Source organism: Centropristis striata, chromosome 1 (assembly GCF_030273125.1).
Source record: "Centropristis striata isolate RG_2023a ecotype Rhode Island chromosome 1, C.striata_1.0, whole genome shotgun sequence".
Taxonomy (NCBI): Eukaryota; Metazoa; Chordata; class Actinopteri; order Perciformes; family Serranidae; genus Centropristis; species Centropristis striata.
The window spans coordinates 16883334-16898500 of NC_081517.1; the positions used below are offsets into that span (position 1 = coordinate 16883334).

At 38.3% G+C, this 15167-nt stretch overlaps 2 protein-coding genes across 5 annotated transcripts; one reads left to right on the forward strand and one right to left on the reverse strand.

Moving 5' to 3' along the window:
• The first annotated feature begins 5109 nt into the window (after window positions 1–5109).
• On the forward strand, window positions 5110–10917 carry LOC131978277 (uncharacterized). Of its 4 annotated transcripts, none has more exons than XM_059341879.1 (4): window positions 5110–5183; window positions 5522–5622; window positions 7770–8034; window positions 8614–10917. In XM_059341879.1, the coding sequence occupies exons 2-4, from the start codon at window positions 5531–5533 to the stop codon at window positions 9283–9285; spliced, it is 1029 nt and encodes a 342-aa protein (XP_059197862.1). In that variant the 5' UTR covers window positions 5110–5183; window positions 5522–5530; the 3' UTR covers window positions 9286–10917. The 4 variants fall into 4 exon arrangements, with proteins under 4 accessions (XP_059197862.1, XP_059197878.1, XP_059197870.1 ...); XM_059341895.1 differs by having other exon boundaries at window positions 5169–5183; window positions 5522–5683; XM_059341887.1 differs by lacking the exon at window positions 5110–5183 and having other exon boundaries at window positions 5493–5683.
• Window positions 10918–11014: 97 nt separating this feature from the next.
• On the reverse strand, window positions 11015–13458 carry LOC131978300 (G-protein coupled receptor 4). Its single transcript, XM_059341915.1, has 2 exons — window positions 13059–13458; window positions 11015–11672 (listed from the first exon to the last, which is right to left on the reverse strand). Exons 1-2 carry the CDS (start codon window positions 13437–13439, stop codon window positions 11142–11144), a joined length of 912 nt encoding a protein of 303 aa, XP_059197898.1. The 5' UTR covers window positions 13440–13458; the 3' UTR covers window positions 11015–11141.
• Between the last annotated feature and the right edge of the window lie 1709 nt (window positions 13459–15167).

Genomic DNA, 15167 nt, shown 5'->3' on the forward strand with positions numbered 1-15167 from the left:
GGTCTGCAGAAGACCATCTCTTAACACAACACGTCCAACCTTGAAGCAGATGGGCAGCAGAAGACCACACCCCCACTTTATTGGGTACACCTTGCTAGCTAATAAAGTGGCTGGTGAGGTTATAACCATAATACCTTTCCTAAAGGTAGGATAGTGCAGGGCTGTCGTATGGGACTGCATTAGTTTTAGCCAGAAGTCCTCACAAATTGGAAACTGAAGGTACGCAGCCCTTAAAGATCGAGTCACCAACTCTGGAGAAAGATTGTTGAAATTGGAACTCAACACCCAAACAAATACACCCCTCCTGTCATTACTCCATCCAGCTTGTTTCCTTCCTCCCTCAATACGTCTATGGGCTTCCCCCTGTCCTGGCTGGAATAGTATTGTGTGTGTTTATTTCCTACTTGCAGAGCCAGAGCTGGGGATGAACACCTGTTTTTTTTTAACGAATACAGACGGAAACTTTGTATAATTTAACATACCATGTATTGGATAGGAATCGCTGACTGCACCTTAACCCTCTTCTTTTATCTCTTTACTTTCCTAACACCTCTTTTGTTGCCTGGAGGTAACCCAGTAAAACCAGTTTTGAAATGGCAAAAAATTGTAAACTCAAACTTCCTGCAGTTAAATGTTAGAAGCTTTAGAGTACAGCCTGTCGAGACAATCCTCAGCTATATTTCTAATTAAATTACACCACTTTTTGACATTTGGCTCACCGAGGAGTGAAACCTAGTAAGGCTGTACAGCTATTCATAGTTTGTCTACTGTAAGTCATGATAGCCAAGCAATCTGACACATTCTGATATTCTGGTCTCTGGCTGTTCGTAGGTCTATTCCTGGCTGATATTAACACATGTAGATCATGCGACAGATATATTAGGTCCCCCTGTGGATACTTGATTAGAATTGGAAATGCAGGATCATTTCATATGGTTGCAACACAGAGGAGTGGGCTGTGGGATTAACCTTGGCCTGATAATCGTTCTGCTTGTGTTGACACATCTATGCTACAAAGCAGCCAAGTGTGCAGAACAGCTGATTAAGTTTTTACATTGTAAATTTGCATTCAAAAGTTTACTTTTCATGGTAACCTTGACATTACTCAACACAAAAACACAGCACAATCCTGGATATTTTAACATTTCTTTCCTTTTTGGGTAAATTCTGCAGCAGTAAAAGTAAAGGAAATTATGGGATATCAAGAGATATATATGTTAGAGTAAGCTCCATTATTATCTGCTGTCTCTAATGGAGAAAGGCTGCTGGGTTACAGGAGCAAATCCACGTCAGCAGGCATGAACACATGACACTTTACTACAGCTCCTACCATATGTCTTAATGAGCCAGAAACACTCATAAACTACATGAGGCTTTAAAGCTTGAAACAGACTCTAAACAAGGAAAATGTAGAAGTTTTGCTTTGAGTTAGAAAAGAAAAGGAAAAGACCAGTTCCTGTGATTTTCTTAACCCTTACATGACCCCAGGGAGAAGCATTCAGTGACTCAGTTTCAGTCATATCAAAGAACCTTAATTCCTCAGGGTTGTGGGTTAGTTTGTCTTTCTTCAGACATCTGTGCCACAACATCTGTTACTTCACATCCTGTATTGGTAAATGTTTCTTCTGTAGTGTGTTTCCTATTTTACACCCTAAAACAAGAAGCTGGAGGAGTGCTATACTCATCTGAATACATTTGTTACGGCAATTGCGAGGCTTAGCTGCAAAATTAGTATTTTATTTTCCTCAATAATTTTACTATAGCTGCTTCTTAAATCATATTTCTTACATAGATATAAAGTCTGGAAGCCGAACTCACTGATACACTTGGATTATTTATTATTTCAATACTGAGTAAAAGCAGTATAAAGGCTGCTTCTACAGTTCTACTTCTGCAGTTAAGAGGACTTCAAAGTGATCTTGAGAGAGATATTTTTGGTATTTTTGTGCTCCGCTCCTGAATTTCACCCAGTGTGACCCTCTGCCCACTCTAGCTGAGTGAATCATCGCACTGGTCTTCAGCTGATATGCTCCGCAGAGGATCGCTGAGCAGCTGAGCTCATTACTGAGGTCATGGGCTGCAGATTAAGAAGACAGATTTACTCCCAGAAAGTGGGACGACACACTCGTTCACTATACCTCACCTTCTTCCCCACCTTAGACGAAAGGAATTAACATTTATGAAATTTGACATATTGGAAACAATGTAATATGCTTAATTTCATTTCAAACACCCCATCTTAGTGTTCATAGTACTATTCAATAATATATATCAGATATGATAATAACAGGCGTATTCAGTTACAAATAGTGCTTGAAGAACTCTTTTGTTTTGCCTTAGCAAAGAATTATACAGTGGCTCTTTGTTACATAAGAGAGTAATGTTCTTTTTTTCCTCTCTTTTTATTTTCCTGAAACATATCCAAGTGTTCATCTGGATAAGATCAGGCGCTTAAGGGCAATGAAAACTTGTTGGCTTCTTCGCAGTCAAAGCCATAATAGTGGGTGGATACCAACATGTCTGTCTTGGTGAGTTTCAGAGCTACAGAGTGAGGAAATTGTAGAAGTGAGGGCATCACTTCCTCAAATTGCTCTGCTTTTTTACAACAAAGATTATGCTCAGCTGAAGTTTAAAGGAAGGTCAGTAGGCTATTGGTTAAAGACAGTCAGTAAGGGATTTCACAAGTATAAAAGTACATGTGTGTGTGCAGAGAGTCATTTCAGGTTGTAGTAACTCGAGCAATGGGTGGAGACCGAGAAAGTTCACAAGTGTAGTAGTCTGTGGGGTTTTTTATGTTGACATTCCTCGGAAAGAGGAAGTGAGTGTGTTTCTGAGAACAAGGCGAAGATAAGAGGAATTCACACTTAGTTGTAACAGAAATTCTGATAAATTGGTGTAGATGGAATATGTGTTTGACAGTTTGAAGTTTGAGTTGTGAGTCAGAAGTTTTATTGCAGCAATTGGGTTAAATTTGCCTCTGAACTTTTTGTATTCCACCATTGAGGAATTCATTCTCTTTGTTTGTGGCTTAAGAGCGTCCTCTGGTGTTCAAACTGCAAACAAACAACGACTTACTTCTTATATTTAAAAAAAAGCAAGCTAGAAAAAAAATCCAAAAACATTAAAACATACATACATACATACATACATACAACTAAAACATTTCTTGTGAGAGTCAGGTTTGAAAAACACCCTGACTTTGAGGATGTGGTAACATTTTGTCAGAGTGTTATGAGACACAGGTCAAATGAATATAAGCTGTGCTGACACAGGTCAACATGGCCCGGTCTCATTGATTTGTTCATTGCTTCTTGACAACTTGAACTGTTCAGTTCATCGGATTGTTTTGTTTTATAATGCACTACAGAATGCACATAAACACCCAGCTGTTCTCATTTATTTCACCATGTTATTTAAGCTAATCTTTGCACAGCCATTTCATATCTTAAAACATTGCCTGATTTTATTTTTTGTTATGTGATAGGTGATACTGTGCAGACTAACTATCTGAACCCCAACAAGCTGCTTCAGGGTGTTTCTTCCTCTTTTTTACATTTTACTCACCTTGGCCTTGTATTTCACTGCACTAGCCCATATAAGTCCTGCTCCTCTATGGAATCAGCAGAATCAAGGCTATTAGTGTGAATGACTTAAAAATGTGTTAAAAATAAAATAAAACAAAATAAAAAATGCAAAATACAGTTATCATGACATACATCATAAAAAAGATAAAAACACAAGTTGAATTCCTCTAATATAAATTATTATAATTAGAATAAAATGTAATTTATATATCCTACAACACTTTTCCGAGGGCCCATGAGTGTCATGAATATTGAAAAAAACAAATTGGTCTCCTACGATAAAGGAAGAAGAAACTTAGTATGGCAGCCCCAGAATACATCGTAAATATTTTATTTACAATATGGCCTTTGCATCCCCAAAGAGGAGCTGGGGGATGTAGCAACAGAGAAGGGCGTCTGTAGCTTATTACTAAAATGGTTGTTTCAAAAGTAATTTGAAGTTTTTGTTTGATTTACTGTGATGAAGGGGAATCAATATATATGCAATGCAATTATTAGTTTTTATTATGTTATCAAATAATGCTCCTAAGAATGCTTTCTTTATTCTGTTTTATTGATTCAAAAACTGTATAAAGTATCAATCAAACATGAAACAAAAAATAGGTTAACACACCAATGAATTATGCACATTAATCAGCCAGAATGAAATAAAATGTTCAGCTGAACTTAATGACTGCAGACCAGTAGCCCTCACTTCTCATCATGAAGACCTTGGAGCGGCTGATTCTACGCCTACTGAGAGTTGAGGTCAAAGACAAACTCGACCCCCTGTAGTTTGCTTACAAACAACACATGGGAGTGAACAATGCTGTCCTCTACATGCTTCACCGTGCCCTTGCACCGTGCCTCCAACCCAACATACTCAAAAAGACAAGCTCACAGAGAGTGGATGTTTCCTTCATATCCTGGATCACAGATTACCTGACTGGAAGACCACAGTATGTCAGGTTGGGGGACTGTGTTTCTGGGACATTAATGAGCAGCACAGGAGCTCCACAAGGGACTGTTCTGGCTCCATTCCTGTTCAAACTGTACCCAGCGGACTTCAAATACAACTCTAAGTCCTGCCACATCCAGAAGTACTCGGACGACACTGCTATTGTGGCGTGTATCAGGAATGGACAGGAATCTGAATATAGGGATCTGATAAAAGCCTTCAGTGACTGGAGTCACAAGAACTATCTCCTACTGAACACCTCAAAGACTAAGGAAATTATCACAGATTTCCACAGGTTCAAGCTCCCCCTTCAGCCAGTGAATACCTGAGGGTGGACATGGAGGTGGTGCCAAGTTATAAGTAAGAGATGCAAGGCGGTTGGACAGACTGGTCTAAAGAGCTGGTTCTGTGGTTGGAGCCAGGTTGAACACACTGGAGGAGGTGGTGGAGAGATGCACTGTCAAGATGTTCCAGGCCATCCTGAAATACCCAGATCATCCGCTACACAAAACCTTTATGGACCAAAAAAACAGCAGTGGACGGCTCCTCTCTCTGTTGCAGGACAGAGAGATTCAAAAGATCCTTCGCTCTTACAGCCATCAGGCTGTCTCATTATAACAGAGTTACCAGACTAACTGAATTTACCCTCAGGAATAAATAAAGTAGTTTTGATTGATTGATTTTTGATTGAGAATGTGTATTTCCTATACTGACAGTAAAATCTATTACCTTACATTACATTACATTAGATAATATTCTTATGAATGCATCATTGAAAATAAAGTAATTTCATTAGTTACTAAAACAAGCTTAGAAAATGTATGTTTTTTCTTTCCAATGCTCTGTATTCCAGTCCAGTAGATGGTGGTAATGCTTCGTTTGCCATATGCCAATAAATTTAGTGAAGAAGAAGCGTCTGACTGAAAAACAATCACGAGATTGTAATGTTTTCTGTTAGGCGATAGTCCTTTAAAATATGTGCCACTTTCGTTTCCCTCAGTTCTGACGGATGTGGCGAGGCGCAGCTGCCGTCTCCCTCCTCATAGCTGCTTGTGCTTATTTCACCACCTTTTTCTACGAGCCGAGAGAAGCAGAAAGCAGGTCTGTTGCAGCACAGCCTCCTGAGGTACTTTATGCTGTTTACACGGTTCATTATTAGGAGGTAGGTCAGCTAAATGTGAATCATTAATTGTAAAATGCCCTTTGCTCACGATGGTTTTATTAAGTGGAGAGAGAGTCAGACAAACCAAACTCCATTCTGAAAACAGGTGTTTTATGGCAACATCGTGGTTTAATAGTAGAAACTTAAGTTACATCTTCAATGGTACTCTTTTTTTGTTACACTTTCATCTACAGGCACAATCGGCATACGTGTAATTTAGCTGACATGTGTTAGTTACATAGCATGAGCAAAAGTAAATTAATGAACCCAAAGTTATAGCCTACCTAACTTAATTTTTGACAGATTTACCTGAAGTTTCTGTAACCGTCCAACATAAGGAGACAATATTGTAGCTAACCACTGTAAATCAGAGTGAAAACTTACTGTCAGTTTCGTTTTTACGTGTTAAATAGATTCCCTCATTGTCCAACCGTTAACCAGCGCCACATGGTAATTTAATTTAATTTAATTTATATACTGTATATGTAGGGCAAAGTCACGAATCACATTTTCCTCAGAGGGCTTTGGATTGTGCACTAATAGTTTTAGAGCTAATACCAACGAACTAACTAACTTTTCTTTTTGTAGGGTATTTTATTTCATATTTTGTTTTATATAAGGGTGGTTGACGTGAAGTCAAATTCAAAGTGAAAAAAAAATAATAATTCAAAAATATATGTCAAATGACATACAATTATATTCCCTTATATGTGAATAATTCATAACTGAATGTGTCCATTTCCAGTTCTTCATATATTTAGCATATTATTAACTTTTTGGTGTGGTAGTCCTAAAATGTGTTCACCGGTGCAACAAAATAAAGAATGTCATTATTTAATTCAGAGAATGTTGGACAGATAAGATAGATAAGCCCAAGGCATATTAGTTATGAATATTTTTTTTATCAATTTACATTATTTTCAATGATCAATCAATGTAAATTGATAAAAATATTCAGATCAATACTTAAACTGCGTTGTACCAAAGGACTACCTTAAGACGACCAGTTCCAACACTGCACGGAAATAGTAATAATATGAAAATATTTGAGACAGAACTGATCTTGTGTGCAGTCCACCTGCTCCAGAGATGTCTTCTGTCCTTCCTGATTCTGGAAGGACCCCTCTCAGTAATGGGGTGGTCACATTAATGCCTGTTTTATATCTACATCATGGCGTTGCTCCAGGAGGACACCAGTTTTGCGGACAAAATGTAATGTGTCATAATAACTCTACATAGGGACCTTAACACTTATATCCTCTAGATTCAATAAGTAAACACTCGTATGACATGCATTCAAGTATTTTAATGTATTTAGATTAATTTTTCATTAAATTACAGTTGTTTTAAGATAAGTAATGCTACCTAGTACAGTTGCACTGGTGGACAAATGTCATGTTCAAAACAGAATATTTGCATAGTTGAAGAACGATACTCATTGTTTGCAGATGGATTAGATGTAGAAGAATGAACTGCATATTAAAACATTAATTTTAATGAAATATTATCAAATTTTAGTAATATTTGTCACTGGGAACACAAAAATTGAGCGTCACGTCAACCACCCATAAATATAAGCTATAGTCATCGTTTCTGCTGTTTGTGAACAGCAAATAAGTAAAAAAAAATGTAACCAACTAAACATACTTTACTTAAATAAATACCACTTTGTTAAAATACTTTTTTTTATGAATGCAGGAAAAAAGGCTCCTATGGGTGTTAAATTATTTGACATCATAGTGATGTATTATTATTACTGATACATTAATGTGTAAGAACCTTTTTACTGTTGTAGTTGATTGAGGTGGGGCTCATTAACCACTATTAGGTTATTTGTAACAAATATTTTATGAGATTATAACATGTAAGGCTTGCCGATATTATTCCTATCAGGATATTGATAAATCAGCGTTTTGGCAATTTTTACATTAATTCTCATTCTTTTCAGTGCCCTAATTTCTCAACATAGATAATCACAATGTCATGTCCAGTAAATGTCCTTTAATTTGTACTTTGAATGGATTTAATAGGTAATAATAATCTCACCTGTATCCTCCATCCTCTCCTCTCCCTCCTATCTCCTCAGAATGTCCTCCACTCTTCACCGTCATGTCATCTGGGAGTCAGAGGGGCTTGTGGCCTACCTCCACCCCCGTCCCTGGACCCCGGGCTCTGTTATCCTGGAGCGCAGCAGCCCTGGCAGCCTGGGAGGCAGCATCTTCCACCTGGAGAAGCAGGAGTACTTATCCTGGCTGCTGGGGGCGAGAGCCGTCTCAGAGCTGCTGTGTGACAGGTTGGGGGTTCGAAGGTGTGCGCTGGTCAGCAGACCCCACAGAGACAGACCTGCACAGGTGAGGGTTTCTGTGATTAGAAGACAGGTAGGGGCTGAAATATGTGCCACCAGAAACTGAATTAGAATTATTTATATTTGAATTTTAATTGCTTAACTTGAATAATTGCATTAAAAACGGAATCTGAAAATTGCAATTGAATTGTAAAAACTGAATTTGAATTGTGAAACCTGAATGTTCAGTTCCAAACTAACAAATTCAATTTTCAAATTACAATTCAGATGCAGTTTTTCAATGCAATGATTCAAATTGAACAATGCAAATTCAAGTTATGGGATTCAAATTCAGTTTTTTAATGCAATTATTCAAGTTAAGCAATTCAAATTCAAATATAAATGATTCAAATTCAGTTTCTGGTGGCACATATTTCAGCCCATAGACAGGTTTACATGTACAATAAAAGCAGTGCACTGAAAATGATTCTGCAGGATTTAAGATACTTACCAAGAAACAGTCAGGGGCCACCAGGAACATGGAGAAAAGTATTGTTTGTTTCTATAAAAATGTATGATCTATTTGAGTGTACTGAACACCACACACCACTGCTAGATAACATATTTTTGACTTTCCCTTCCACAGATCCGTGTTCTCCCTCTGCATGGTCTGGATGCAGAGTGGCGCCCTCACCTGGCAGGAGAGGAGGAGCACAACGCCCACGACCCGGGCTACTGCACCTCCAAGACCGCTCCGAAGTGGAGTGACTCCAGCCTGACTGAAACCCAAACCAAGATTCGTGCCAAGCTCCCCCTCCCTGACGCCGCGCCCAATCTGACTTTCCTCGGGGACGATCCGGCTCACCCCGGCCTGTTTTCACGCATCGTTCGCGGGGAGGCGCAGCAGTGGCGGGTGTGGGAAGACGAGGGTCACGTGGCCTTTCTCACTCCTTTCCCCAACTCACCTGGCTTTACTGTGCTGGTCCCACGCCGACCTTTGACCTCTGACATATTCAGACTAGAGGAAGAGGACTACAAAGAACTGGTGCTGGCGACCCACACTGCATCACGGCTGCTTGAGGAGGGCTTGGGTGCCTGGGGAATCGGGCTTATCTTTGAGGGGTTTGAGATAGACTACGCTCACGCCAAGTTGATACCGCTGTTTTTACCTTCATCATCGGGGCCCGGAGAGGACGCCATGAAACCACCTCCCCCTCAGTTTTACCCAACTTATCCTGGATACGTGACCTCAGAGGATGGACCTGAAGCCAGCCTGGAAAGTCTGAAGGAACTTCACCTTAAACTTACTCAGATTTAAAGCTGTTGCTTAAAGTTAACCTGTGTGACTTTGTCATTAATATGATTTTTACTATCAGATTTAGTAATGTATCCAGCCTCGTCTTTGACTCATCATGACTGGACAGGGATGCTGCAACAGCCACTATGTAAGCTTTTTCACAAAGTAAGCCCAAGGTATCTATTGGTGTTAGATTTGAAAACATAATATGAAACATTTGATTTAGAACATTTTAAATCATGGTGAGGATGCATCACAAATTAAAACAGCTCTGAAGTTTGTAGCAAAAATGTCAATTACAAAAGATTCAGTAACATGCAAAAAAGAAGTTTGCAAGTATAAAAAAAAATCATTAAAAAATGTATTCCCATTTTCATCAAATGGAACAATAGTTTTTGCATTTTAAATATTTTTATTAATTACGGTATATTTGTGAAGTTTTTACAATCAAAATAAGAACAAAGACAAATCATTTTGCCCTTCAAGTTCTTTCACATACAGTCAAAAATTGTTATACTTAAATTTCCTGTTCATTTTAATACCTGGTACAACTAAAGGAACATTTGTTTGGTCAGATATAATGATAATAACAACTAGCTCATAAGAGTTAAAATTAAGAGCTGATATGTTAATGATTTTGGTTATTATCAAGAAAACCATGGAAAATGCAACACATCGTTTTGAAGAAAGAAAATGTAAACCACAGCTGTAAGTTACATAATATTTTTCGACAACTGGTTTAAGAAAAAAAAAATTGACATGATATATACAGTACTGTGCAAAAATTTTAGGCAGGTTTAAAAAAATTTTGTAAAATAAGAATGGTATCAAAATTAGAAATGTTAATAGTATTTTTTTCAATCAAATAACAATGCAAAGTGAGTGGACAGAAGAAAAATCTAAATCAAATCAATATTTAGTATGACTACCCTTCGCCTTCAAGCCAGTATCAATTCTTCTAGGCATTTTTTCACACCTGCCTAAGACTTTTGCACTGTACTGTATATGTGTACATAGTTATATCATTTGCAATTTAACTTGTTAAGTACACTCATCACACTGTAGAAATATTTGTGTTGCTTTATTAACAGTGTTACGTCATCATTTTGTTAACCACTAGCAAAATGTGTGTCCCCACTCATTACACTGTTTCTAATTGGTCCCACAGTGCATTTCTAATTATGAGGCTTAATTAATGACCAGCTAAGTGCTTCATCAGTGCTCTGTGAACCAGTGCTGCCCCAGGCTGATGTTGAAACGGACAAAATGAGGTGCATGTGTTTAACGAGACGGGTTTATAATACCAGTTGCCATAGGAGATGAAGAGAGCAAACAATTGTGTTGTATTTAATGATTTCTTCTGTGCTTTGACTGTTGACTACAGTGCAAGGGAAGATAGCAATCATTAAATTACAAGACAAGGACAATAAAGGTATTTTTGCCTACATATCATCTATTAGAGCTATATTTGTTTGATTTTTATGAAATATATAGTCACCAAGTACATTTTAAAAAATAAATATTTTGTTCAATTACAAATAACAGCAGGGAAAAATTAGTAATTACATTTAGTTTCTGCTTTGCTTTTAGCGATCTCTTGCTTGCTGTATAATTCTCAGACTGCAGTTGAGCACTTTTTAAAGTTTTTTTTTTTCAGATGTAAATGCAATTTTTTACAAAACTCATACATTTTTGTGGCATAGTCCTACTCATTTTGTTAAGGAAAGCATGCCAAACTATTTTTTTAACCAAATCTGTACAGTAGTGACTGGATTTTGCCTTTTATGGACACATTTGTCCAGTTATCCATGGTAAGGATGTGAATATCCAAAGTAAGACATGTCCTAGATGGGTTTGATTCCTGATCCCAGGCTCGATCACACCTTGACATCTTCCGGTTTTTGAGACAAACTCCGTCCACAGCACGTGCCGTCCACGCGCTCCATCTTGGTGATGTAGAGGAGAGGCTCAAAGCTGCAGCTCAGATCCATGATGGCGAACACGCTGACGCTAATCTGGCAGCGGAACGCCACAAAAGTGTAGTAGGACACAAAGGGCATGAGAGCCACCGGCGTCAGGTAGTTGATCACAATGATGGCCAGGATGATCAGCACCATCTTGAAGGCCTTCTTCTTTACCGGGTGCATCGCCTCCTTTCCCGCCACAGATCGTCTGAGGACCCACATGACGGAGATGTTGCAGAAGACCATGACCGCAAACGCAAAGAGGATGACGCCGCTGAAGACCTCGTTGACACTCATGACTCCCAGGATGGACTTGGTGAGGCCGTAAGCCAGCGTGAGGCCCCAGACCACCACAGAAAGCCCGATGCGGATGTTATTGTCTCGAATACCAGTGAACACTATTGGGTGGACCACAGCCATGTAGCGGTCGAGGCAGATACACACCTGGAACAGCAGATCAGTGAAGAAATGTCATTCTACAGTGTACTGAATGCACTTCCCCTGTTTTGGTAGAAGTTGAATCTTACTGGGCTAGAATTTTAATTGAGAAAAAGCTGAAGAAGCTGTTCAGATGACCTTTATATATATATGACCTCCTTTTGTGAAAGGAGAGAGTGTTTTGCATGCAAAAGACCAACATTTTTTAAATACTCATACTCAATGAATACAAATAGGCAGCGTTTTTGCATAAAGTCAACTTGAAGTTTTACTTTTGAGAGCTTTTTCAGCTTAATAACACATGGAAGTTTTAATGGAACTTCAGCTACACAAGGAGCTAAGTTGATCTGAGCCCAAAAATGTATAAATGTCAAATTTGGCCTCATATCTTATACATTATATATGATATCTGTCAAAATGATTTTAAAATAGTCTAAAATATACTTTAAATAGCATTTTATGCAAAAAAAATAAAATGCAAATTAAAAAACAAATTAGTCAAACAAAGGCATAAAGGTTATGGATTACAATTACAATTTGCAACAATCAAAGATTTTGAATTTAGTTCACAGGATGATGAATAGTGTATCGTCCAAGCAGACTTGCATTTAGTTATATTTTTTTATGTGTCGCTGTGTTTCAGATTTTTCTGCATTAAATGCAAATGATCAGAACTCATATTTTTTAACATATAGCCAGTGGTAGAATGTAACTAAGTAGATTTACTCAAGTACTGTACTTGAGTACAGTTTTGAGGTACTTGTACTTTACTTGAGTATTTCCATTTTATGTAACTTTATACTTCTACTCCACATATTAGAGGCAAGTATTGAACTTCTTACTCAAGTACATTTAGCTGCTAGCTTTAGTTACTTTTCAGGTCAACATTTAAAAAACATAACAGTATATTAAGTAGTTAAAATTAGCCTTATTTTTACAATTTACAAATAAAATCTTTACAAAATGAAAATACTGCTTACATAAATGCATCAAAAGAAAATAATCTGATATAATGTATATCTCTAATATATATAACAACCTGAGTGGGGCCATTCTGCAGAACAAGTACTTGTACTTTTGAAACTTTAAGTACATTTTGATGCTGATACTTTTGTACTTTTACTTAAGTAAGTTTTGAATACAGGACTTTTACTTGTGGTGGAGTAATTTCAGAGTGTGATATTAGTATTTTTACTTTAGTAAGGGACCTGAATACTTCTTCCACCACTGCTAACAGCCACATGTATTGAGCTTTACAGGAACCCGTATTATCACAGGATACAGGTTTAGAAAGACTGTCATATCCAAAAATACCTTGACCTGAATATAAAGTAGAGTGTGACATGTCTAGACTTTGACCTTCTTTTTAGGCTGCAGAGATGTATCACTTACCAGAAAGAGCGGCGCCAAGTCCTTGACCCCATATGCGAACCTCTGAAAGTACCAGATACGATTGTCGCCAAGCAGCAGCCGGTTGACCATGTCTATGGGCGACATTAGGCAGAAGTACGCGTCTAAGATGGCCAGGTTGAAGATGAAGATGTCAGAGGTGGACGCGTCACTTTTCTTGGTGGCGATCTGCCAGATGACCAGGATGTTACAGGGCGTTCCCACTGCCAGGTTAAACACCTTGACCCCGAAGTAGAAAATGAAGCCGTAAGGGGCCACGGCGCACACTGGGAACTGGTACCATGGTGGAGGTCCACCGGGGCCCCCAGGGGTGGTGGAGTTATTGTGGAGGTTGGTGTCGGGGGTCAGAGTGGTGTTGAACATTGTGGGGTGCAGATGCTGAAAGGAAGGGAAGACTAAGATGTTATGAGAAAGAAAAGGTTAGTTTCAAGTATCTACATTTGACCCCTAAAGAGTGTCAGTCACATATTTTACAACCCTGATTCCAAAAAAGTTTGGACACTGTGAAAACATAATTAAAGAAAATCCTTTGTGACCTATGAAGCAGTGTACTACAGTGAATGAGAAGAAATCAGGCAACATCAGGCGTCATGGATGTTGCAGTGAACTTAAAGCTCACAATTATTAGCTGCTTTTTGAGTTTACAGATCATAACAATCAGTGTAAGCAGTGGTTGCTCTGTTACTACACATTTATTTCCCCTTATTTAATACATTAAATGTCACAGAAATTCTTTGTAGTGTATAATATACAGGTATAAATACTGTACAAAGCCAGCACACCAGCCTCTGCTGGGTAGTTGAAGTCAAATATTTACCTATTTTGAATAAAATACAAAAACAAGATATGCAATGGTTGGTGCAAAGCTGGAAACTTTTGTTAATAAATAAACTAATTATGAATTTGATGCATTCTGTTTTTATTTATGTTTCACTGCATTCCAACCTGAAAGTATAAATAACAACAACAAAAAAACTTTACTAATGCATAAATGCTCCTTATAGTACACCTCAGATGCATATATGCAATGCAATGGAACCAGACATCATATCAACCCATCTTACCTTAATACAGTTCTCAGTGTCCTGCTGTCCAACTCTTCTTAACTTGCTCCAAAACTTTTCAACATGTAGCAGCAGATCACCGGGGTTGGGGGCTTATAAACTGGCTCCATAGGGACTAATGCCATTGTTGCATTGGGCCTGTCTGAGGGACAACGGTTGTCTCTCCTCAATGTGGTGTCCAACTCAAGCTGTGATTGGACAGCAATGAAAAATAGACTTTCTTGTAGCATCTGTCGTGATTGGGCGGCTTGGATACGTACAAAGAGGTGTGTTTAGGTTGAGTTAGATTGGTTTGGACTGTGTCGGTGTAGAAGTAGAGATATACATGCTGCAGGGGAAAATATTATTGTCTTTCTTCTTTGGGTAATTCATGTGTGAAAGGGACTCTGTTTTTGCCCTGAGGGTTCAACAACCTGCCTGAAGAATGTTATGTTATTGTCTACACAGTCCTTTAAAATGCCCCTTTGTGTTCGAGTTAATATGCATTAAGCGGATTCCCATTAAATCATACATCAGTATTTTAGTTTTCCCAAGCTGCCGGCCTGAGGATACCTTCTCATTTTTCTCAAAAAGTGTAATCTGATCCCAGGTCTGCTCCTGTGGGTAATTTCTATCTAAAGCAGCACTACAGCTAAACATTTGTTCTCACTGATGCAACTGTACACTGTTCAGTAAACAGGTGATGCAAGGTAAGCATAAATGAGAAATCTAATGCAATGAGTTACAATTGTGCCCAGACTGTGTTAAGTGTTGAGGAAAAAGCCTGTTGGGAGTACAGGCTGCCGGCAAAGTCACGACAAACACCCACTTACATAAATACTGCCGTGTGTTTCGTAACAGTTTTCATTACACAACTGATCATTTTACACACGATCAGTTCACACATTATGAGGAGTTTTACTCATCCTGTAACAGTCGCTGTGATTATCTCAGATGGGGTTTGAGATGTTGAATGTGCAATGAAAGGCCTGGCCAACAAACTGACAGTGTGACTTGAGATGAAAGATTTGGATATTTACTAGCCATA